The sequence below is a fragment of the Phocoena phocoena genome, chromosome 16 (genome assembly GCF_963924675.1).
Source record: "Phocoena phocoena chromosome 16, mPhoPho1.1, whole genome shotgun sequence".
NCBI lineage: Eukaryota > Metazoa > Chordata > Mammalia > Artiodactyla > Phocoenidae > Phocoena > Phocoena phocoena.
In genome coordinates this window covers 11,404,158-11,428,130 of record NC_089234.1, presented here as the reverse complement: position 1 = coordinate 11,428,130, position 23,973 = coordinate 11,404,158, and the positions used below count along the sequence as shown (strand labels likewise).

The window sequence follows — 23,973 nt, the reverse complement described above, 5'->3', positions numbered from 1 at the left end:
TAGCTGATGACTCAGGGCGGAGCTCCACATCCAAGCGGCGCCGCCGCCAACTTATCTGGATGGGACCAGAAGTTTCTAGCTGGCCAGTTGCTACCTCCCTTTATCTCCTCCTTCCCCTTTGGCAGCGAGGAGGCTATTTCCAGACGCTTCCAGCCCTCTTCGGCCACGTCACCCCCTCCTTTAATTCATAAAGGTGCCCAGCGCCGGCTTCCCGGACACGTCGGCGGCGCGCACGACTCTAGCTCCGGTCGCGGCCAGCGAGCGACTCTGCACCTGGAGGTCCGGCACCCCGCGACCCCGTGACCCGGCACCCCGCGATCCGGCACCCCGGCGGCCGCCCCCTGGGCCGACCCCGACCCAGCATGAGCGCTGCCACCCACTCGCCCATGGTGCAGATGGCGTCCGGCAGCGGCGCCGGCGACCGCGACCCCCTGCCCCCTGGCTGGGAAATCAAGATCGACCCGCAGACCGGCTGGCCCTTCTTCGTGGACCACAATAGCCGTACCACGACGTGGAACGACCCGCGTGTGCCCCCCGAGGTCCCCAAGGTGAGCAGGGCCCGCGCCGCAGGCCGCCGGGTCAGCGGCCGCCCCTCGACGGCCAGCGGTCGGCACAGGGCCGTAGGGGGCGGCTGGACTGGGCCGGGCTGCGGGGACGCGAGGCGCCAGGTGCCCGCCGGCCGTAGCCCGCCTGAGCCGGTGCCCCGGAGGTCAGTGAAGGCCACCTGGGGCGCACGGACCCCCCAGAAGGATACCAGCTCTCAGGGGGTCGGCCTGCTGCCCCCGCAACGAGCCCCCTCCCATGGCCGGCGTCGGGGCGGGGGGGAGGTCCCGGAGAGGACTGTCCTCCCTGGGCCGCGTTTGGTTTCCGGGGGTCGGGCGGGAAGTGGGACCCGCGCGGTGGCGCCGGGTCCGGTCCACCGGCTCGATTCGAGGGGCCGTGGGCCAGGAGACGAGGGGAGGCTGGCCTGGTCAGCATCGCAGGCCCGGGCCAGGCCCCGCCGCGGCCTCCGCCCGGCTTCCAGGACCGAGATCCTGGTTTCACCCTGCTGACCGTACTTTGGCGGACGCCGGGGGGCCATTGGCAAGCTGGGGTGGGGGTCTTTTAGGGTCTGTTAGGAATTTTACCCCCTAAAGTTCCTGAATTCGATTGAAGGTGTCTTGACCTCACCCTCCCATCTCAGGCACAGAGTGACTCAGGAGACTGGATGTAAATTCATTCCTTTCTTTTTTCCCCATTCTGTATTTGAAATTAAAATTGTATTATTGGTTGAAACTGTTTTCACTAAGAATATATTCTAGTATGACTTGTTAAAAACAAGATGCTGTTCTTCCAGGCAGTTTCTAAACTAAAGATGTGGGACTGTCTCCTAGTTGGCTATTGCCTTAGACATTGCCTCACACTGGCAAGAAAGAGACTTTTTTTTTTTTAAATGGCAATACATTCCCTTCCTTGTTATGTTACTAAAATACCTAGGATTTGTTTCTAATACACAAGTAACTGTGTAGTAATACTTTTGTATTAGAAGGATGCCTCATTTACATATATGCAGGGATATATACTACTTAATCCTTAGAAGCATGAAAATTTGAAAATAGGAGCTTGGAATGAGTCTGTTAACTTAAAAAATTATAACTAATCGTACTACTCTTGTAATTTTCTATAAATTTGAACTTTTTCAAAATATAAAGCTTGACAAAAAGAAATATACTTAAAGGATAGTGTTACGTTGTCTGGGCAAAATAAAAATAAAAGTCATAGAGAGTTAATAAGTTATTTTGAAGATTTAAAAATTCACAAAATTAAAAATGCTTTATAAATCATTATTTTAGAAGAAAGATCTGTGTTATCCACCTTCATTTTTATGCAGTTTTTTTCTTAAAAATATTTATAAGACTGGTGCCCAACAGTGAGACATTGTAAATTCAGCAGCTTACATTTATAAGAAATTAATTGTATATTTATTTCTGAAAATTAGTACCAGAGGCTATAATTAGCTGGGATGGGCGTAACCATATATACTTTTTTGCTTGTCTGTTCAGCCCATTATTGAGTGAAACTGATGCTCATTTCAAACCAGCTCTGTTACTGCAGCCTGCAAGGACATAGATCTTTACTGTGGGCAAAAAAACCACAAAAAACAAAAAAAAGTATCATTTTGAGGCTTCCTTCCTATAGAGACAGGGACAGTCGGAATCGCTGGCATCCTTGGTGGTGAGCGAAGATCAGGTTTGGACACATCCACTGTGAGTGCAGGGTTAAGTCCCGCCTTGCTGGCGCTTTGTTTCCAACATGAAACTCACTCAGCACGTTGAGATCTTTGTGCATCTGTACAGTGGATGGGTTAGGCTGTGGTTTTATAAACTTTTTCCAGGGGGATGAAAACAGGTTGAGTTACTATTATTGTTCTCGACAAGTAGAAAATGCAAGCTACTAAATCAGAAGTCTGATGCTGGAAAAGTTGATTTGAAAATTTAAGTCAGAATTTTAAAGTGGAAAAAGGTCCTTAAAGACCTTTTACCCCAGCCTCTATTTTTCTGAGAAAGAAACCCAGAGAGGGGCTTCCCTGGTGGCACAGTGGTTAAGAATCCGCCTGCCAATGCAGGGGACACGGGTTTGAGCCCTGGTCCGGGAAGATCCCACATGCCTTGGAGCAGCTAAGCCCATGCACCACAACTACTACACCTGGGTTCTAGAGCCTGTGAGCCACAACTACGGAGCCCACATAATAAATAAATTTATTAAAAAAAAAACACAAAAAATAACCCAGAGAGTTCAAGTGTGTTTCCAAAGGCCACTCAGCTAGTACCAAGAGCAAAGAGAGAACTACACTGAAAAGTCGATAAGAGGCAGTGTATCTGTTCAGAGGAAGGTAGAAGTGTCTTAAATTTTCATGAAACTATGAAGCGTGCAGGCTGGAATACTTGATAATTTTTGTATCCTCCCAACCATCAAGTATTGGGTGGCTGACTTCTGTTCTGTGACTACTTAGATGGTGATGGCTGGATGTGATCAACTCAAGGAAAGAGCTCTCTTTACCAAATTAATTACTTGAGATTTCTCAGCACGGTACCAAAACATAGGGAGAAAACTAACATTCAGTTCATTAGCTCTGGGCTTCATTGCTTTCAAGACTGTGCTTTGATATACACAGAACATCTGTGTGACAAATTCACTTTCACTTATATGAATGACACCTTACTTCAGAGTCAATACAATGGAAAATCCTTCACTGTTACTTTATATTTGAAATTTGGTTTCTTAATGTGGAATGAGAAAAGGGCTCTGGCAGAAAACAAAGGGTGATTTTAGAGGAACTGAGCTAAGAGGACCCTCTGAGCATCCTTACTTTCAAGAGGAGATGCTGTCAGTCAATAAAGAGCTCTTCATTGAGCATGAAAAACAGAGAAAGCCCTCTTCTGGAGAAGACAGCTTCTGGGTGTTTACAGTTTAACCATGTAGGTACAGAAATGGCTTTCGTGGAAGGAAGAAAAAGATTAGAACTTTGGTTTAGTCTTATCCTCTGTTGTCTTACGATTGATCCTCTCTCATTCCCCTGAGGTGGTTAGAGTGACTTTTCATCCCATTTTTACAGAGGCGGCAACTGAAAGCAAGTGTCTTGCCCTTCATTGCAGAGGCAGGACAGCTAGAGGCAAAGGCTTTGGGCTCAGTCCAGCTCCACTCTGAGCAACTGAACCTGCAGTCTTCCCAGATATCGATTTTCTGCACACGTGGGCTTCCCACTAATCTCCTGGCAATTTCATACCAGTCCAGGCCCCGTCTCTGGCAGAGAGCTTGACGTCCACTTTGGAATCAGGAGATGTGCAGTTTCTGTGCAGCCACTCCTCCAGGCTCTCTTGCTAAATAAACAGAGGCCAGATATTTTGGGGTGTGGCGCTGTGCTGCTCCCTCACAATCCTTCCTGCGACGAGAGCGAGACCCTCCTCCCTGGAGGAGCAGGGCTGTTCTAGCTCTGCCGGTCTTGGAGGTCCCCGGCACGGATTCCCAAGCCTGGCAGTCTCCAGGGAAGCCTTTTAAGAACACACGTTGCCAGCTGGGTACCCCCTTGTTCAATCCGAGTTGCTCAGGGTAGGGCCCAGAAATCTGTATGTCAGAAAAGCTTCCCTCTTGGTTCTTGGTTCCGGCAGTCTGGCATTTGGGAGCCACCGAAGGACAATGATCCCACTTCTTAGGGGGGCGGGGGAGCTGTGACTTCACGTGCACCTGCGTAGGCCTTGGCACCCTCAAGGGGCCTGCTCAACATCTAACCTGCAGAGCCATCACCGGAGCCTCCCTTCCTTCGTGGTGAAACTCACCCGGTGCGTGGCTTCTGCGAACGAACATAGGGGTAGCGTGGGGAGGGGTGGAGCCTGGTGGGGTGCCAGTGCCGGCTGTGGGGAGGTGGTCCCGAGACCCTCCTGAACCCCAGGAAGAAGCAAGCCAGAGTCTCTCCCTCTTGTCTTCCGCTGCCGGCAGAATCTCACCACAGTAATTTGACAGATTATCCTCAGGCTCTGTGCGAGACAGGTAGGAACATCCTTTCAGAGGAAATCGGAAATGTTTTGAATGTCGACTGAAGTAGAGCCCCATTTCTTCCCCTTCACGTTCAGCGGAGCTTCCTGAATTTTCTTAAAGATGAGATCACCTTGTTCTTTGCAGATTGACTGCAAGCTCCTGTGCCTCTTAGAATTGGAACACAGTCAGGAAATGAGTGGCCACTCTCTCCTTTGTATTTCCAGCAAGTTGCAGTTACTCTGGAGCCCATTTCTTTATGACTGATGAATAGTGATTTGCTGGGGGTGCATAAAGAACATGGCCAGATGCCTTATGAGTCCAGCTCATCCGGGACCTTCATTTTCCCTCTAAAGAACAGTCTGTGTTTGGCTTATGCAAGAACTGAGCAAAACTTGTCTCCTGTTTTGTGGAGTATATTTACCCTTTACAAGGGTAGAGTCAGTGCCTGGGAACCGTTGGCAGCGTTTGACGTTAGCCAGGGCCGGGAAGGCTTGGTTGTTTGTTGCTGTTGGGCTGCCTGTGAGTCAGAAGGCTTCATACCGCCCATGAGGCTTGATTAGCACTGTCCTCGTTTCTGGAATGACACACAGTTGCCTTATATAAACCACTCCGCATGTCTGTTACTTCCTATTGACATTTTAAAATGATCTGGTAATTTTCATAAAAATTAAGAAACCATGCGTAGCCCAAACCTACTCTTTCTCCTTCATAGTTTTGCTGTTTTCATGTTGCTCTTACATATTTAAGACACCTTATATAGAAAAACGGGGAGCAGGAGACAAAGGCCTTGCTTATTAGGAACCTCCGAGGACCCTCTAGTGCTGATGGACACCGAGGGGACCTCTCTCCTACCTGACTGAGGAATTCTCCAGCCCCTCCCGGCTCCCCCTTGCTCGTGAATCAAGTCTACACACCCTTTTGTGCCTCAGCCCTCAGACTCACAGCTGGACTTTTGAAGCTAGGCTCCAGATCCCCTCCTTTTGCAGGTGTGGAAGCTGATCTCTAGCCCTTGTTTGGCGTGTGCAGCTGCGTGAGCTATCTGGTGTTCTTAAACTCTTCACATATTTCTATGACAGTTTCTTTGGGGGCCTTGGCAGCTTCTCAGCAAGCCAGGCAGCTTGTAAAAGCTTAAGCAGAGAGAATTTCTTCAGGAAGGGATGAACTATTTTTTTGTCTGTCAACATATTTATAGCTATGTGCCAGACGCAGGTGGGTGCTTTTCCAAACCTCTCTTTAAATCCTCAAAGCAACTCACTAAGGTGGAAGCTGTCAGGCTCACCTTATGCATGAGGAAACAGACTTGGAGAGAGGGGATGTGCCTGGCCTGTCAGCTATGAGGAAACAGAAAGACTGTTGTAGCCAGAGGTTTACCACCCCCACCCCCACCCCCACCCCCAGCCCCGCCCCAGGTGACAGACAGGCTTGCCGCTAGTGGACCTGGCTGCTTCTCTATACTCAGTCCTTTACGCTCCGAGCTCGCCAGGCACAGTTCTGCTGATAAACAGCCTTGAGTCCATCTCTTACAGCCGATCAGAAATGTTGTCTCGTTTCCTGAGCCTGGGTCTGAACCTAGAAGATGGCCCCCAGTCTTCACTCATTCATCTCTTCCGACGTTTTTGAGCACCTGCTCTCTGTAAGTCATGGTGTTAAAGGCCACACAGAGGACAGTTCTGCCTCCTCCGGTGCCATTTTCCACAAAGCATTTATTCCGTCTCTCCGGTGAAGTAGGCTGTCCCTGCTCTGGACTCCACGTTACTTCCATTCGAATCTTTCTTCCGAAAGGCAGCACTTTTCTGCTTTGCCTTGGGGTCACGTCCCTGTGGGCTGGGAGTCCCAGAGGCACAGTCTGCGTCTCTTTCCCCTTTCTGCCTCTCAGAGCCCGGCAGGGTCTACAGGCTCAGTGTGTGAAGGATTCTGCGTGGGGAAGAGTAAAACATGGGCCTGGGCTCCAGAGTGGACAGGCTGGTTGAAGGAAAGCATCCCTTACTGAAGAGCGTGTCGCGGGAAGCCTCCTGTTGGTTCCTAAGCAGTGTTGTCTTCTGCTCCCAAATGTCTCCCGGGAGCCGGTTCCTTTTTATTGAATTTCTGAATGGCCTTTTCTCCACAGGGGACTTTGGTATTGATTCCCTGAATTCATCCTTACGGGTCTGGAGAAGCTCTTTTTTGTCCCCGCCAGTGACACAGCGTCTTGGAGCAGGCCTGCCTGGGGAGGCCGGTTGCTGGCAACAGCCAGACGCCGCTAAGCCACAGCGGCAGAGAGCAGCCCCGGCGCCACGGAAGGAGTCTCTCTCCAGTTTTTTTGTCCATGAGGCTGGCAGTAAGATCAGACGCTACAGAGCGAAGCCTCTTATTCACTGTCAATTATGAAGCGCCCAGGATTGTAGACTGCCTGCTGCCTACAGTAGGAGCCTGTAAACAGTGCGCGTCCCGAGTCCCCGCGCAGAGCTCTCTCCCTAGTGATTGAGGCGAGACTTTCCCCTGAAAATGCCTTAGCATCCTTTTGAAGAGCAAACATTTCCTATTTTGAAGTAACTTCCTCATTTTCTTGAAAATTTAATTTAATTTAAAGTAGACTTCTTGTTCTTTTCAGTTATTTAAAAAATTCTTCTTGGACAAAGAAAGAAAGAAAGAATGAATAGTTTAGAAATGGCAGGAAGAAAGGAAAGGACGCGTGTGGCAGAGAAGGCAGCCACGTCGCTTTTGAATCTTCCAGATTATCCCATGGACCCTGAGTGTCAGAGCAGGACCAGCTCTCCTGCTGGGCTAGACCTGGGTTCTGTCCCTGCAGAGGCCCCATGCTGGGCTTGTGTGGAGTCTTGGGGCTGTGGTGACTCAGAGGTGCGCCCCGCTCTCGCTGCCCTGCCTCAGCCAGGCAGTGACTCAGCATCAAGCCCTGGCTCCCTGACCGAGACCACACTCGAACTGAATGTTCCAGGTCTGTGCCTCAGCCCCGCTCCAACCGGGCGAAATGAAATGCTTTCCCTCCTGCTGCGTTTTACCCCAAGAAGCTGAAGGGTTTGGAGACATGAGCCAATAATTATCACACAGTGTACAGGGGTGGCAGGAATAGTGAAAGGGTTAACGTATCCCCGGCCTTGGAGTCTGACAGACCTGGGTTCTGGTGATCTCAGGTAAATCACTCACCTTCCCCGAGCCTCAGTCTCTCCTTCTGAGAAATGGGCATACACCAGTACCTGTCCAGCAGGGTCGTGAGGATCGGGAAAGGGATGAGCCAGGGCCTGACCTGAGGCATGTGTGTGGTCCGTGGCGACAGTCCCAGTCTTCGCCAAGAAGTCGGAGGGGATTCACAGGTGCTTGGCTTTCCCACAGAGTGGACAGTGCTGGCTGGACGTGGGTCTCTTGGTTCCCAGATGGGTATGAAGTCTCGTTTCCCAAGACAAGGCCTCTTCTTATCGCCCCTGGACCACTTTAGCTGACTCTCCTTCCTCCAGTGTCCGGACACCCTCAGCACCCTTCCCAGGGGTTTCCTGTGTCCCTCGTGGGGGTGGTAGGTGCTGGGCAGTAACTCAGCGTGAGGGCAGATGAAGGCTCTCAGCCAGACCTGCAGCCCACAGCCTCATCAGCCCGTGGCCTCACCCCAGATCCCCTGCCCAAGATGGGCCGGCGGAATTGTGTATCCTGTGTTCTGCAGGGGGTGCTGTGTTTACCCTGAATCCCGACTGCTTGAGGCGGGGCTCTCCCTCCAAGTCTCTGCACAGGCCTGAGGACCGACCAGGTGCCCAGTGGTGTTGCGGGGAAACGGAGCCACATTAAACGAGGGGCTGGCCGTCTGCACAGGTGTACTGGACCCTGCCCTAAGGGGGGGGGGGAAATGTCACCGTGGGTGGAGCAGAGAGGCAGGGGGGTTCTAATTGCCACCACCCTTTTGGGGGAGGGTGGTTGCTGGGGAAGGAATGCTTTGAGAAGCTGCTTAGGGTGGGGGAGGAGCCCTCCAGCAATACCCCCAAGACTGCCACCATCTGTCAGAGTCTCCCCTTGCCGGAGCTGTGGTTGATGAATTGGAGATTTTTTTCTTTTGCGAAACGGTGTTTTGTACAAAATACACGTCCAGTGAAGCCCAGCACCCTAATAACAACAGATGCTTTGCATGGTTGACATCCCACAGATGGAGGAGCCCAGTGACTGAACAGTGTTCTACCTGAGTCTGAGAAGGAACCTTGAGAAACCCATGGAAATGTGTCCATGGGGATGAGGAGGTCTCTTTATCTAAATTCAGACAAGATTTCGCTTCCTAATATGGAAATTTCAGGTACTTTTCTGTTTGTGATTTATGCCTTTAGATTGATCCCTACCCTTTTTTTTTTTTTTTTTTTCCTGAAGAGGAAGTAGGTAGTCTTTAATTTCCCTGAAGCCGTTGAGCTCAGGATCTGAACCCCAGTGACCGGGATTCTCTTCCTGGTTCTGCAGTCACTTCCCATGTGACCTTGGGCCACATCTGCTCCATGGTATCCTTGAGGAGGGGTCCAGGGTGCCCATGGGGGACTCTGAGCCCCGAGCGCTCTCCCCAGCAGGGGACATACCCAGCTGTGGCCTGGAGACTGCTTATACGCCTTGGGGGGACACACTGAGAATATTAGGGGGACACCAGCAGATGTTCTACTCCCTGACACCAGCCTGGCTTGGCTCTCTCCCCTGGGTCTCAGGGGCATGTGTGCAGGAACCACAGTCACTGCAGGTTGTGTGTTGATTCTCAGGTGAGTTTGTCTGCACGGCAGACCCCTTCAGCGCCTGGGGCCTGTTGAAGGGAGAGGGGAGTTTAGGGCTCAGGCCCCTAGAGTTGTTTTTAGCTGTGTTTGCTTCCAGGTTGTGAAACTTTAGGTACATTTCTTAGCAGAGAAAGTGCCATCCCTGCTAATTAGTGCTCTTAAGACTCTCAGATAAAGGGGCTTCAGACTCTAACAGGCTCATTACCAACTTGGTGAGATCACTGAAGAATTAAACCCAAATTCACAACTCTGTAAACAATAGGCCCAACCAACTGTTGCTTGGGAAAAGCTGGGTTCGTCAATAACTATTTGTGGAATGGAGGAACGTAGTTGTATAGGGCATGGGACAGCTCAGAGTTTACAAAGACTTTCTCGTGCCTTATTTCACTTAAATCTTGCAAAAAGCCCTGGAAGGCATGGGGATTTTTATAGCTGGGGGAACTGAGTCTTAGTAGCAAGGAGTCCTGTCCGAGGGCACACCCCTGGCGAGCAGCAGGGCGGGATTGGAGTCCCGAATGGCAGCTTGAAAACAGGGGCTCATCTCTCTCATTTTAAGCACATCTTTAAAATGTGCTTTTCCCTAGCAGAAGCACATAGGGACACCCATCTCAGTAATCCCAGGATCAACTATACATACTTTTTTTTTTTTAATTTTTATTGGGGTATAGTTGATTTACAATGTTGTGTTAGTTTCAGGTGTACAGCAACGTGAATCTGTTATACATACACATATATCCACTCTTTTTTAGATCCTTTTCCCATATAGGCCAATACACAATATTGAGTAGAGTTCCCTGTGCTCTACAGTAGGTCCTTATTAGCTATCTATTTTATATATAGTAGTGGGTATGTGTCAATCCCAATCTTCCAATTTATCCCTCCCCCATCCCTTACCTCCTGGTACCACAAGTTTATTTTCTACATCTGTAACTCTTTGTAGATAAGTATGCATACTTTAATGACAGGGCGTATCAGTTAAAACCTCCCAGCACCTGGGGCTAGGTTGCTTCCAGCACAGATTCTTGTCTCACTAGGAGTGCTGTAAACAGACTTTGGTGGATGTGGACTTTACTTACCATGCAGAAAATGCCCAAAGTCCATTACATGCCCCAAACAGGGCTGGGGGCAGTGGAAGAGACCCTTTACCACATTCCAGTGGGAACTTTGAGTTCGGCTGTGGGGAGGTAGATATCTCTTTATATATCACATTGGCAATACCTTATTTCATGTCTGTGGCCTGTAATACCAAATGGAAAGTTTTGGTAGAATGTTGAAGCTCAGGTCTCTACGTGTGCTTTAGAAGGAAGTTTTTCTTTTGTTTTGCTTCCTGCCTGAAAGAGGCAAGCCAAGCCACTTTATTTTATTTTTATTTTTTTGTGGTACGCGGGCCTCTCAGCGTTGTGGCTCCTCCCGCTGCGGAGCACAGGCTCCAGACGCGCAGGCTCAGCGGCCATGGCTCACGGGCCCAGCCGCTCGACGGCATGTGGGATCCTCCTGGACCGGGGCACGAACCCGCGTCCCCTGCATCGGCAGGCGGACTCTCAACCACTGCGCCACCAGGAGAGCCGCAAGCCGCTTTATTTTGATCCGCGTCCTTGCTAAATGGGGAGTCCCAGGATTCTTATTGCCCGCCATCTTTTTTTCTTTGTTTTAGGAGTTCTGAAGTGTCTTTAGTAAAAGTCACTGCCTGGCAGGCGTGAGACTCTTCTGGCCTAAAAACCCAGTTGATAGAATGGGTGCCCTACTTAGGACTCCAGGCTGTTGAGGCGGAGGTGCTGCAGGGCAGCCCTCAGAGTGGCCTTTGTCGCTGTTCCCCTTCATTCAGACTGTGGTCTGTAGGTGTCGAGCCCCCGTTTGAAAGAGCACTGTACCGTGGAGCTGGGGTCGGGGCTCACAGGGGCGCCGCCGTTTTCAGGGTTTATGGTTCCACCCTGCTTTTAAGGTGCAAGGTCAGCGGCTTCCTCCTCTTCACTTGGTTCATGCAACTTTGGAGCACCTTGAATTCCAGAGAGTTCTAATGTGATTTAACTGGGTGCAATCAAGAGTGGTCATTTTTAGATTTCCAACACGTCAGCTTTTCCTTGTTTTTGAGCTCTATGTAGGTGTTTAGAGCTAGAAGAGATCTTGGAATCAGAGGTCACGGAGAACGTCAGGGCTGCAAGGAACCTCCTTTAGGTCAGTGCTCCCACTGCCATGGGGGCTGGACTTGCCCACACACCTCCTGAGTCAGACTTTGTTGGGGTCTGAACGTAGCGTCTGCACCTTTTTGCGTTTCCTGGGCGCTCCGGACGCCCCCTAGAGTCTGAGGACCACTGCTTTACAGAACATCTGGGCCTCCCCTTCATTTCGCAGCTGAGGAAACTAAGGCCCAGGGAGGGGAGGTGAGTTGCTTGCGTAGCACACATATTTCAGAGCAGAGTCAGCTTTAGGACCAAGCGCAGCCTCTTTCCAAGTCTCCTAGCTGTCCCCTAAGCACCCACATTGTTACTAAAACTCAGTAGTGAAGTTTAGTTGTGCTCTTAAGCAAACAAGACCTGTGTGAGCCGCGGGCTCATCCAAGCTCAGAACCTGGCCCTGGGCTTGTCTAGTAATAATACCTTGTACTCAATAGGGCAGACGTTGGCTCACCTGAGGTAGTTTTCCCTGCTTTTTATTCCGGCCTTCACATGGAGTTGTTTGGCACCCGCAGAGGATTTTAATGCAATGCACAAAGAAGAAGCTTGAACCAGTTCATTTTATAAATTAATGCAGTGGGATAAGCAGTGGAAGTCAGGCTCTTATTTCCTAATTGGATTTCATATGTATGTATTCCTGATGGCTCTGCCCACAGATAAGGATGATGAGCTGAGCTGATTGGAAAACGCTTCCTGTAATGCCGTCACTGCTCCTTAGGGAGCTTAGGCAGGTGGTGATGAGGAGGCAGGGCTGGCCGTCATCTGCTTGGTGACTGTGATGGCACCCCGTCCCTATCACGGGGTCACACAGAAGTGCAACCCCCAGGAGACGGAGTCCCTAGTCCCCAGCGAAGTCAGGGTGGGGCAGGTAGTGCCTTTCCTCTATGAAAGATGCTGGTTGATATAACCAGTAGGCTTGGGCTTGAACTCGAGGACACTTCTTACGGGACTGAGGAGACATGTTCTGGTCATATTCTAGGAGAATTATAAATATTAAACATTTAAAAAACTTTTTTCTTGGACTTCCCTGGCGGTCCAGCGGTTAATACTCCGCCCTTCCAATGCAGGGGGTGCGGGTTTGATCCTACATGCCGCGTGGCGTGGCCAAAAAAAAAAAAAACCAAACTTCTTCCTTTGAGAAAAATTATGTCTTTTTTTTTTTTTTTTTTACTAGACTGTGATGAAAACACCACAGAAGATAGGAAGGGCAATTTAACTCTTTTGGGCAGTGCTTTTTGGTTAGTAAAACTGAAGCATTTGTTGTTGACAGGGCTCTGATGAGAGGAGAGTAGAAACAGAGGTGGAGTCGGCATCTGGTGCAGACCTTGTTATGGGTGGGCGTTTCATTTTCGTTTTAAATTATTCACGTAGAAGTGTTAGTTTTCTATTCTGTAGAAGTGAGGTGGTCTTTTTAACTTACCTAAAGCAGTGTTTTCTAAACAAAGCCCCCACCAGAGTGGCAAGGCAGCCCACCTTCTTTCAGAGGCCATCATGAGAGATGTGTGGGTTTTTATCGCATGGCATAAATGGGTCGTTAATTCACACGGAACCAGTACAGACCTCAGGACTGTAGGAAAGCAGCCTCCAGGCCTCCCGTAGCCACCCTGCCTTCCAGCTTGGGCCCCTGACACCCCCAGCCCTGCCTGCGGTGACCGCACGCTCCCTCCACTGACCCGGACCACTACTCCCAAGACCAGGTCAGGTATCGCCTCCACTGTCGCAGCCCCTGGGGCAGGTGGAACTGCTCTCCCGCCCGCCTTCCCTTCTTCCTTCCTTTTTCTTCCCTTTTCTTTTTCAGTTGAGGCACAAAATATGCTCAGGGAGATGCATAAAAAGCACAACTCGTGGCAGGCCCGCTCCAGTACCTTCTGGATCTGGGGGCTTCCCCCAGGAGCGGGCAAGCCTCAGCCAGGCCTCTGTATGGCTTCCAGGCCCCGAGAGGGTCTGAGGTGGAGGCCCAGCCAGCAGCTGGCTGTGCGACGATGCTGGGGGTGGCAACCCTCACCTGTTCGGTCTGGACAGTGTGGGTGGAATGTGGCAGGGGAGGGGCTGTGGTGGGGTCCCAGGGAAGTGGACGGTGTGAGAGACTTCGACACGGATGTACACCCGTTTACCACCACCCAGAGAAAGATGGAGAACGTTTCCATCCCCTCCGAAGGTTCCTTCCCAGACAACTCCGTTTTCTCCAGGTGCAGTCACTGTTCTACTCTGGTCACCACCAGTTAACTTCGTCCTTCAGCTTTGATTCCTCTGACACTTTGGGGTCTGAGGAGCATAATCATGGGCCTGTTTAGGGGGGATTCACATGACTTTTGGCCTTCCCGGCATCACTCTTTTTTTTGGGGGGGGCCGTCCCTCTTGACGTGCTCTCATAAAACCTCACGACAGTCCTATGAAGTGGGTGTTGCTAGCTCATTTTCTAGAAAAGGGGATTAAGGCTCATCGAGGTTAAGAGAATTACCCCAGATGAAAGAACTGTTACTAAGAGAGGTAAGAATGAACTTGCATCCTCTCTAGAAAGCCCCCTCCTACTAGAAAAGCCCAGGCGGTCCCCCATCCGCAGGGCCTCCTGTGCTTTCCAGGTAGTTTTGCTTCCTGTTTGTTTCATGCAGCCCCCAGTTGGCAGGGATCGTGCCTTGCTGGTTTGGTGATCCCATGGTACCAAGCAACTCGGGAGCAGGACGTTGACCAGGGGCCAGTCAGCGGATGAGGGCCGCTGACTGCTCAGCTCTGCTTTTGTGCGTGGCCAGGAGGAAGCCCGCAGAGACGATGCCCCGGCACTCATCCAGGCCCCTGCTCCAGGCTGGAAGGAAGGTGCCCAGTGCGTGGAGAAAATGCCCGGACGGCCTATTGTGAGTCAGCTCCGAGCAGCACGGCGTTTCTTGGGTCCCTCTTGCTGCCGCCCTTTTGGTGTCCCTCTCATGGCAGGAATTTGGTTCTGAATGTGAGGCCTGGACCCACTCCCTGCTCTTGGGTGACCTGAGTTAAGCAGGCTAAAATAATGCCGCTGCCCTGAGCACGTGGGTATTCTAATCTGAGAGTGCCTGTCTGCTGGCGTCCCCAAGGACATGGCAACACCCTTGCCTCTCCTTCTTGCTGGAGGCCCTCTGGGGCGGGGCTCGGCAGGAGGCAAGCAGTTCATGGGTCTGAAAGGGCTAAGTTCCAGGGTCAGCCCTCGGCTTTCCCCACTTGTGACCAGTTTCACCCCACTGGGAATTACACCCCGAAGCTCCTAGAGCCTCAGCTCTTGGCGTTCGTTGGCGTTCAGAGGGCTGCCTCGTGAGGAAGGATCACGCTCCTTCGTAATAGTTGACCCACTCGGGTGTGTGTCAGTGGCACAAATCCTCCGCCCCCTCCTCCGTAAGAGGACCCTCTAGTGCTCCGGAGGTCGTCAGGACCGGAAGCCGTGGGGGTCCCTGGTTTCAGTTGCCCAGCCTCTGCTTGGTGAGAAGTGACATTGCCCGGCGAGTGACGGGCCAGCCTTGTTGTCTGAAACAAGATCTTCCTCTGTGGTACATCTGGAACTTGGCCTTCTCAAGGGTCCCAAAATAGCCGGGCCGCTGAAGGGAGAGCTTCGTGAGAGGACATGAGAGAGACCCAGCCGCTCCTCGCCAAGCAAGCTTTGTTGGCATCACAAGACCAGCACAATTAATCCCCGGGTTTTGTTCTCATCCTGTGCTGCTTCTGCATTCCTTGTGTATCTCCCTTTCTCACAGCTTGTTCTGAAAATACTCCTGAGGAGGCAGCGTCCCGCTGCCGCCCCTTCTCGGCAGACTTCCAGGCTGTGGCCTGCGTTGGGGTCCAGCACGAGTCTGTATCGCTAGGAGACATGAGGACCCTTTAGAAAGCAGAGAAGCTGGCTGTGGCTTAGGGAGCTGGAATTGAATGCTCCTCGCACCTTCTGATCTGGGTCTGAAGATTTGGGAGGCGGTCAGTGACTCACCTATATGCACTGCCGCCGTGTCACCCAGCAAAGAAACCTGTCTTACCAGTTTGGGAAACCGGGACTTCTCTTGTGCTCAGCAGTTACCTTGGCTCCCCTGCTTCCTCTGGATGCTTCTGATTCTTAAACTGCTGCCCATACAGCGGCTTCACTAGGGGAGGGGGCGTCTGGAAGAAGTGGGGGGTCAGGGGAGGCGCCCACACTGTGTGTGCTCAGCTGCCCTGGCTGGCACTGTGGGACCCAGGGTCACTCTGGAAGGTCGGAGTGCTCGGCGCCATGCTTGCTCCTGTTCAGGGCTGTCTCCTTCCCAGTTTCTAACAGGTCTGTGTTTCTCTTTATTTCAGGAAACCGCGTCCTCTGCAAACGGGCCTTCGAGGGAGGGCTCCAGGCCGCTGCCCACGAAGGAAGGCCACGCCGTGTACCCCCGGCTCCGGCCAGGCTACATTCCCATCCCCGTCCTCCACGACGGTGCCCAGAGCCGGCAGCCACATCCTGTCTTCGCCTACCCCCAGCCTGGGACGCAGCGCTTCCAAACCGAGGTAGCCCCGGCGGCCCTGCAGAGGCCCCAGTCACCTCTGCGGGGAGTGGCGGAAGCCACCCAGCCAGATAAACAGTGTGGACAGGCGGTAGCGGCTGCGGCAGCCCAGCCCCCAGCCTCCCATGGACCTGAGGTAAGGAGAGGCTTGGCTCGCGGGCCTGTGGGGTGCGACCCGGGGGTGCCGGGTTTTGTGCTTCCTAGGCTGCCCCAGACCCTGATGCGGTGCCCAGGGCAACGCCTGGTGAGACGCGGGGCATCTGGGCCTGGCCCGCAGCGTCAGAGGTCACCCAGCAAAGATCGCTTGCAAGACAGCCCAGCATCCCCTCAGCGTTTCACAGGTTGGTTTTTCAGGTGGGCAGGGATCATGGTTTATTTTGGTAGTTAAGGAATTGGGGCTCAGAAGGGTAAACAGCTTGGTCCACAATCATGAAGTTGGAAGTGGCGTCGCTGGGACCGGAAGCCCGGCCTTCTGCTTCCTCACGCGATGCCCCGTACACCCACCGAGCTTTCTATATCAGAAATACAGAGATACTCTGTGTTATTTCATTCAGTTCAGTGTTCACAGGTAAGTATTAACTGCTTGGAGCTGTACTGACGTGAAAATGAGACCGCGTACCTGCCCTTACAGTGTCCACAGTTTCAAAGGAAATGTAAAATCAGGAGTCAGGAAGGCAGCTGCTTTTTAGGTTTTAAGCCTGCAGCTGACACTTCTTGCACTAATGTCTAAAGAATAGTTCTTAATCCAGTTCCTAGCTGAGATTCGAAGGCCAGTGGACCCCAGTAGGAACCTGAGCCGTCAGCTCTCTGGGCTTTGCAGTCTGCACGGCATCCCATCGTGTCTCCTGCACTGCTCTTGCTCCGGGGGTGAAAAATCACAGTTAACGTGGGACACCAGGAGGCTCTTCTCCCTTCCTTGGAGAAGCGGTACCTGAATTTGTAACGTTTTTGTTGTAAAAAACCAAAGTGACACGTCAGTCAGAGAAACCTGAACAAATTTAAGCTAGCAGGGCCCTTAGAAGCCAGCTGTGGAAACACCCTTCTGATTTTCTAGAACAGAAAGTAGGTGGCCGGGAAGGGAAAGGGGCCTGGCCTGCCTCGGTCCACACAGGGGACACAGTTCCCAGTGCCCAGCTGAGTTCTCTGTGGATAAGCAGGAAAAGAGTTACGGAGAGAGGAAATGCAGTGACAACAATAAGTAAAGTGTAGCGAGCGCTTCCTGTGTGTGGCGCTGGGGCTGGGACACACGCACAGATTATTTTACCGAATTGTCAGGTCAGCCCAGTGACTGGGCTGGGGGTTAAACGCGGCTCCTAAGGCTATTGAGCTGTTAAGAATTTGAGCCCCGGCCTCTTGACTCCTGAGCTCCCAGTCTTAACACTACATTTTGAAAATGGAAAGGCTTACAGACGGGAGGTCATATTAAACCTGCTGCCCAGAGCAGGCGCATGGTGGGGACAGAGTCGGAGGGCCAGACAGCGGTGGCTCACGGGGCTGTGTATCCGCCCTTTGCGTCTTGCAGCGATCCCAGTCTCCGGCTGCCTCGGACTGCTCATCCTCGTCCTCCTCGGCCAGCCTGCCCTCCTCCTCTGGCAGGAGCAGCCTGGGCAGTCACCAGCTCCCCCGGGGCTACATCTCCATCCCGGTGATACATGAACAGAATGTCACCCGGCCGGCAGCCCAGCCCTCCTTCCACCAAGCCCAGAAGACCCACTACCCAGCTCAGCAGGGCGAATACCAGACCCACCAGCCTGTGTACCACAAGATCCAGGGAGATGACTGGGAGCCCCGGACCGTGTGGGCAGCATCCCCGTTCCGGTCACCCGTCCGGGGTGCGTCCAGCCGGGAGGGCTCTCCAGCCAGAAACAGCACGCCGGTGCACACCCCGCCGTCCGTCCGCGTGCAAACCGTGGTCGACAGGCCTCAGGTATGGGAGTCGGTGTTGGCAGACTAGCTGGGGCAGCATCTCTCCAGGGCCTGAGGAGCTCTCTGTGCAGGCGCCCTGGGTCCCCCCCCCGGCCCCACCCCACCAGCCCCTCCTGGTTTACGCACATAACTGGGGGGGAGAGCGAGATCCTGAAGACGGCTGGTCATCAGCAGAAATGCAGGCGAGGGCTGTGAGCCTCCAGTACTTTCTACAGCTTTTGCTCATTTTTCGCTGCAGCTGCCTCAGGGGCAGAGCTCCAGCCACCACCGTGGGCAACGGTGGGCAGAACACAGCGTCACACACCTGTGGGGGGGGGCCCAGGTGTCTCAGTGCCCACCATACCCTTGCAGTGCCCTGCAGCCCCTCCACACCCCACCCTCAGCCTCGTCTCCTGCCTCACTCACACCCTTTCCTGCACTCTGCAGGCCCTTCACTCTGTTGTCTCCTCTTTTGTGCCTTTGCTTGTGCTGGACCCACTTCCTGACATGTCTTCACAATCCAAGCTGTCCCCATCCTCCAGGGGACAAGCCAGTCTTGCCACTTCCACGAAGCCTCCTCATCTTTCCCACGGTGCCTAGTATGAGTCCCTTACAGTTCAGCTCTGATTATTCTGTGCATTTATTTCGAAAGTGTTCATCCATCCGCTCTCTTCAGCTCTGCTCTGACCTTGGCCACAGGGAGCATGTCTTACTCCTTTCTCCTCCTTTGCGGTAGAGGACCACGTTACCTGGCCGATGCCTGGCTGGCTGGGCGGATGGGAAGCCTTCCTTCATGCCTGGTGAAAGTTACAGGCAGGGCCCGCTTATCCTTCAGGAGAGATGTGCAGGCACTGGTTCCTGGGGGAGGAAGTCTTCTAGTTTTAGCTGAAGAACACTCGGCAGCCGGGGCCGCTCAGCTGCGGAGTGAATTCTTGGCCACAGTTTTTATTTTTTATTGTTATTTAAATATTTATTTATTTTTTCAACATTGTGGAAGTGCCTTTACATTTATTTACTTATTTTTGGCTACGTTGGGTCTTCCTTGCTGCGTGCAGGCTTTCTCTAGTTGCGGCGAGCGGGAGCTACTCTTTCTTGCGGTGCGCGGGCTTCTCACTGCGGTGGCTTCTCTTGTTGCAGAGCACGGGCTCTAGGCGCACGGGCTTCAGTAGCTGTGGTGCGTGGGCTCAGTAGTTGTGGCTCGCGGGCTCTAGATCGCAGGCTCCGTAGTTGTGGCGCACGGGCTTCGTTGCTCCGTGGCACGTGGGATCTTCCCGGACCAGGGCTCGAACCCACGTCCTCTGCATTGGCAGGCAGATTCTTAACAACTACGCCACCATGGAAGTCCCTTGGTCACAGTTTTTAAAAGGAAAGTGCCCTGTAAACAAATGCAGGGCATCTCCTTACTACAGATGGTGACACTGTTCAGGGCCCTCAAACAGAACACCTCCTTTTATGGTTTTTTTGTTTGTTTGTTTTTTTGCTTTTTTATTTGGAAATGATTTCAACCTTACAGAAGAGAAGTCCAGTATATATGAAGGTCATGAAAGCAAAGATTCACCCATATTTACTGTTAACATTTTGCTACATTTGCTTTGTCATCTTTTCCTCTCTCCATATATTATCTATACTTTTTGTTTGAGGTTTAATTGTAAATATCATGCCCAGTACCCCTAAATATGTCAGCAGATATTTTCCTAAGAGAGCGACCTTCTCATTCATACCCACAGTAGAATTATCAGATGCAGGAAGTTTAACGTCCTTAAAACATTGTTGTCTCATACGCAGTCCCTTCTCAGATCTCCTTTATAGCAATTTCCTCCTGTTCCAGGATCTAGTGTAGGATCACGAGCACTGCACGCAGATGTCGTTTTCCTTGAGTCTCCTTTAATCTGGAAAACAGGTTCTCAGTCTTTCTCTGCTTTCATGACCTTGACATTTTTGAAGAGTACAAGCCATAGGGCACCCCCTCTTAGGTGTTTCCAAAGTCACTTACTCAGCCATTGTTTTAAAACCCAAGAAGAGGCATGTGGCTGGTTCATGAGTGCTAAGGGCCAAAGTTAAGCATTTCTGGTTGGCAGAAGAGATTTGATGGAAAAGGAGGCTACTGGTGTTCAAACAAAACAGCCAAGCGTCCATCAGATCCTTACTCAGACTCAGTAATCCTTTCAAATGGGAAAGAAGTGCCCATTTGCAAAGCTGGAGCTGTTTCCTCTCATACCTTTCCCATGTTATCAATATTTTCTATAATTGGTGGAACAATATTTAATCCTATTTCCACTTAATCCTATTTGTTTGTAGTGGCCTCCCTTTTATAGCTTGTCTAGAAATCCCTTTTTAGAGGCTTGCAGAGATTTGACCTAACTGAACATTATAGTGGGATTTAGTGTTTTTAATATGGAGTACTTTAGAAATAATGTAGTCCAACTCCTATTTCCCAGTTGATAAAATCAGTGTGTGAGATTTTTAAGGGGGTTTTAGATGTTCACTTAAATGCTAGGTGAACCAAGATGTTTCTGTTTCAAGCATAGTTAATTTTTTAAAGTATCACTATAGCTTATAGTCACATTAGAGAGTATCTCAGCCTCGGTAGCCAATGTAGTCAGTGCAGGGATCCTGCACTGCTGAATGTTAGCTCTGGCACAGATGTGTCCAGGCAGAATTCTTACTGCGTTACCCATTTTCAGCGTCTTGCTTATTCTCAAAAAATACATCAGTCTGGGCAGAAACCACAAGGCTGTCATAGGTTTAAAAAAAAAAAAAAAAAAAAGACCATTATAACTTTTCTGAAACAGGAGATGGGAAGGCCACACCCTGAGCGGAGACTGTCACACAGGGTGATGAAGGGGGCCAAGTGGCCATTACTACTCCCTGGCTCCATCACCTGAAAGTCTGAGTCACCCAGGACTTTGCTTTGAGGTAAAGTAACTCAGCCGTCAGCATGAGTTTTTGGTATTTTCATTTTTGAAAATTATGTTGGTTTTCTTTTCATTGCTGTAAGAATACCATCTCCAGAAAAATTCAGTGAGAGATGACAGACCAAGAGACCAGTGTTAACGAACAGAAGCATAACAATGGTTTGGTCACATACATGATGAATATCATATTTTAATTTTGTAACAGGTTTGGCTGACTTTGAAAATCCCTCTAATACTATTAAACTTTTAAAAAGTCATTTCTGTTTTCTTCTAGTCAGTACTAGCCACAAACAACTGCCTGTGACTCTCAGCCAGGTATTAATTAAAACTATCTCTGTGTCCTTGCCTCTTCTCAGCAACCCATGACCCATCGAGAACCTTCACCTATTCCCCAACCTGAAAACAAACCAGAAAGCAAGCCAGGCCCAGCTGGACCAGATCTCCCTCCTGGACACATCCCGATTCAAGTGATCCGCAAAGAGGTGGATTCTCAACCTGTTTCGCAGAAGCCCCTGCCTCCCTCTGAGAAAGTGGAAGTAAAGGTTCCCTCTGCTCCGGTGCCTTGTCCTCCCAGCCCGGCCCCTTCTGCCGTCCCCTCTCCCCCCAAGAACGTGGCTGCAGAAGAGAGAGCAGCCCCCAGCCCTGCCCCTGCAGAAGCCACACCCCCAAAACCAGGAGAAGCTGAGGTACCCCCAAAACATCCAGGTGTGCTGAAAGTAGAAGCCATCTTGGAGAAGGTGCAAGGGCTGGAGCAGGCTGTGGACAACTTTGAAGGCAAGAAGACGGACAAAAAGTACCTGATGATAGAAGAGTATTTGACCAAAGAGCTACTGGCCCTGGATTCGGTAGACCCAGAAGGACGTGCTGATGTCCGCCAGGCCAGGAGAGATGGCGTCAGGAAGGTTCAGACCATCCTGGAAAAACTTGAACAGAAAGCAATAGATGTCCCAGGTCAAGTCCAGGTTTATGAACTCCAGCCCAGCTCCCTTGACACCGATCAGCCACTTCAGGAAATCATGGAGATGGGTGCCGTGACAGCAGACAAGAGCAAGAAAAGTGCTGGCAATGGAGAAGATCCCAGTCCTGAAACCCAGCAGCCAGAAGCCAGAGAGGCAGCAGCTCCAAACCCCGGCAGCACGACAGACACAGCTGCAAACCCAGCAGCACCATAGTCTCCACGAAATAAAAAATCAGCCCCGGAGACTGGGAACTGATTGTGTGCTTTAGAGAATTTTAAGTTGCATGCATTTCAGGGCCTTAAAACCAGTTGGTTTTTACTCTTCATAGCTGCTTGGTAGGCAGTAACTTGGGTGGAGGCGAAACACACTAATGAAAGGCCTAAAAGGAGAATGATGCTTTTCCTGTGTATTCGTATTCCGTACAAATAAAGAAGTTGCTTGTTACAGAAGTTTAACCGCATAGCTTGCTGTTTTGGAGCCCTCTCTGTATGGGTCCCACATGTTAGTCATGGATGTGAACTGTCTTTCTACAGCTCTGGACTGAAGGAGTTTTTGCGGAGGTAGATGGGGAGTCGATTTCTCATCAGTAAATAGGAAACCCATTTTTCAGAAGTGTTGCCATTTCAGTGGGATGATTTTTGTCATCTCATAGCTAAAATACTTAACTTTAGATAGCATAAAATGTGTAAGGAGCCGTAGGAATATCTGTATGTTGGATGACTTTAATGCTACATTTAAAAAAAGGAAAATAAAGTAATAATGTAACTCAAAATGTCTTCTGTGGTTTCTAAGTTTTGAAGAGTGGCGGCATCAAGATGGTCTTTCACTGGCTTCAGGAAAAATAAACAGACACATTTACAGGCCTGCTCTGGGATTCGTAACATCTCTGCTGGCCCGACCCATGAGAAGATGAGTCTTGGTCATTTTTCATTCTCAGGTTGCAGCTGCAACCTGGGAAGACTCAGAGCTGTGAACCCAGGGAATGGGGACGTGCCCATCACACCTCTTCAGATTGCTCCAGCAGAGGTGCATCTCTGCCCACCTGGCCCCAGGCCATCCGCAGGCCTCACTAAAGGGCTGAGTGGGTTCAAAAGTGCACAGTTCCCAGTTCTGAGGCTGGCCCAAGCGTTCCCTGGAGTCCAGCTCACTGGGGGTTGGGCACATGTTCTATGAGAGTCTTGGGGTCATCTTTGTCTGACACTCCCCTGAGTCACCAAGCCAGTCCGAGACCAGGTTTATCTTCCCACGTTGGGTTCCTCGAAGTCACTGGGGTTAGGGATCAGATGCACTGCGAAGCCACTGCGGGGAAGAAGATTGTTCTAGGCTAAGGTTTTTTAAGGGCTTGGGAAGGACCACCGCCCAGAATGCGGAGATGTGCAAGATTTTCTTAAGTCCTTTGCCAAATAAACCTGAAATTGAGAAGGAGGAGAAAGATGGGTCTGGGATCTTGGAACTCCAAGGGAGCCCTCTGGCTTAAGAGCCCCTGAGCTGAACTCCTCATGACTGTATTGAGTTTAATATTGGTGCCTGACAATGCTGCACAAAAAATACACGCCGGTGTGCTTGCCACTCGGCTTCGTGAGAAAGGTTGAAGTCATTCTGATGGGAATCGCCAGCATCTTTACAGGGTGAACTCATTTGAGGAGTAAAAGCTGACTGCTAACAACACCACCGATTCTAGAAACGCAAATTTGTAAATAGGAAAAAAGCTTACTGGACTATTTCTTAGATGAATCAAAGATAAAGAACGTGACCATCTTTTTGGTGACTTGGGCATCTACCCTCAACGGATCTCACCGTTAAGGCTTCTTAAGTGGTTACTGAATTAGGCTGATGTTTTATCACTGAAGATCATCAACAGGTAGCCCTTTAACGTAGTTAGAATGTTTTCAGTCATCCAAATTAGATGGTACGTGAATATCAGGCAGGAGTTACCCGACCTGTGTTGGTTCCTGGGCCTTGCATGGCGGCAACCGGCTGGGCATAGGGCTGGCTGCAAGGCTCTTGTTAACGTGCCTGTCTGCCCCTGTAGGAGTCAGGGCACGTATATCCACTGAGTGTCTCCTAGCGTCAGGGGAGTTCGGCTTATTTAATCATCCCAGTGCTCTTTAAGAGAACATTAAAAAAAGAGAGAACATTATGGTCTTCCCTGATGGCGCAGTGGTTGGGAGTCCGCCTGCCGATGCAGGGGATGTGGGTTCGTGCCCCGGTCCGGGAAGATCCCACGTGCCACAGAGCGGCTAGGCCCGTGAGCCATGGCCGCTGGGCCTGCGCGTCCGGAGCCTGTGCTCCGCAACGGG

At 51.0% G+C, this 23,973-nt stretch overlaps 1 protein-coding gene across 1 annotated transcript; it reads left to right on the top strand.

Annotated features, from left to right (window-relative positions):
• BAG3 (BAG cochaperone 3) lies at positions 1-22,441 on the top strand. Its single transcript, XM_065894404.1, has 4 exons — positions 1-548; positions 15,704-16,030; positions 17,417-17,821; positions 21,071-22,441. The coding sequence occupies exons 1-4, from the start codon at positions 363-365 to the stop codon at positions 21,884-21,886; spliced, it is 1,734 nt and encodes a 577-aa protein (XP_065750476.1). The 5' UTR covers positions 1-362; the 3' UTR covers positions 21,887-22,441.
• Positions 22,442-23,973: the final 1,532 nt, after the last annotated feature.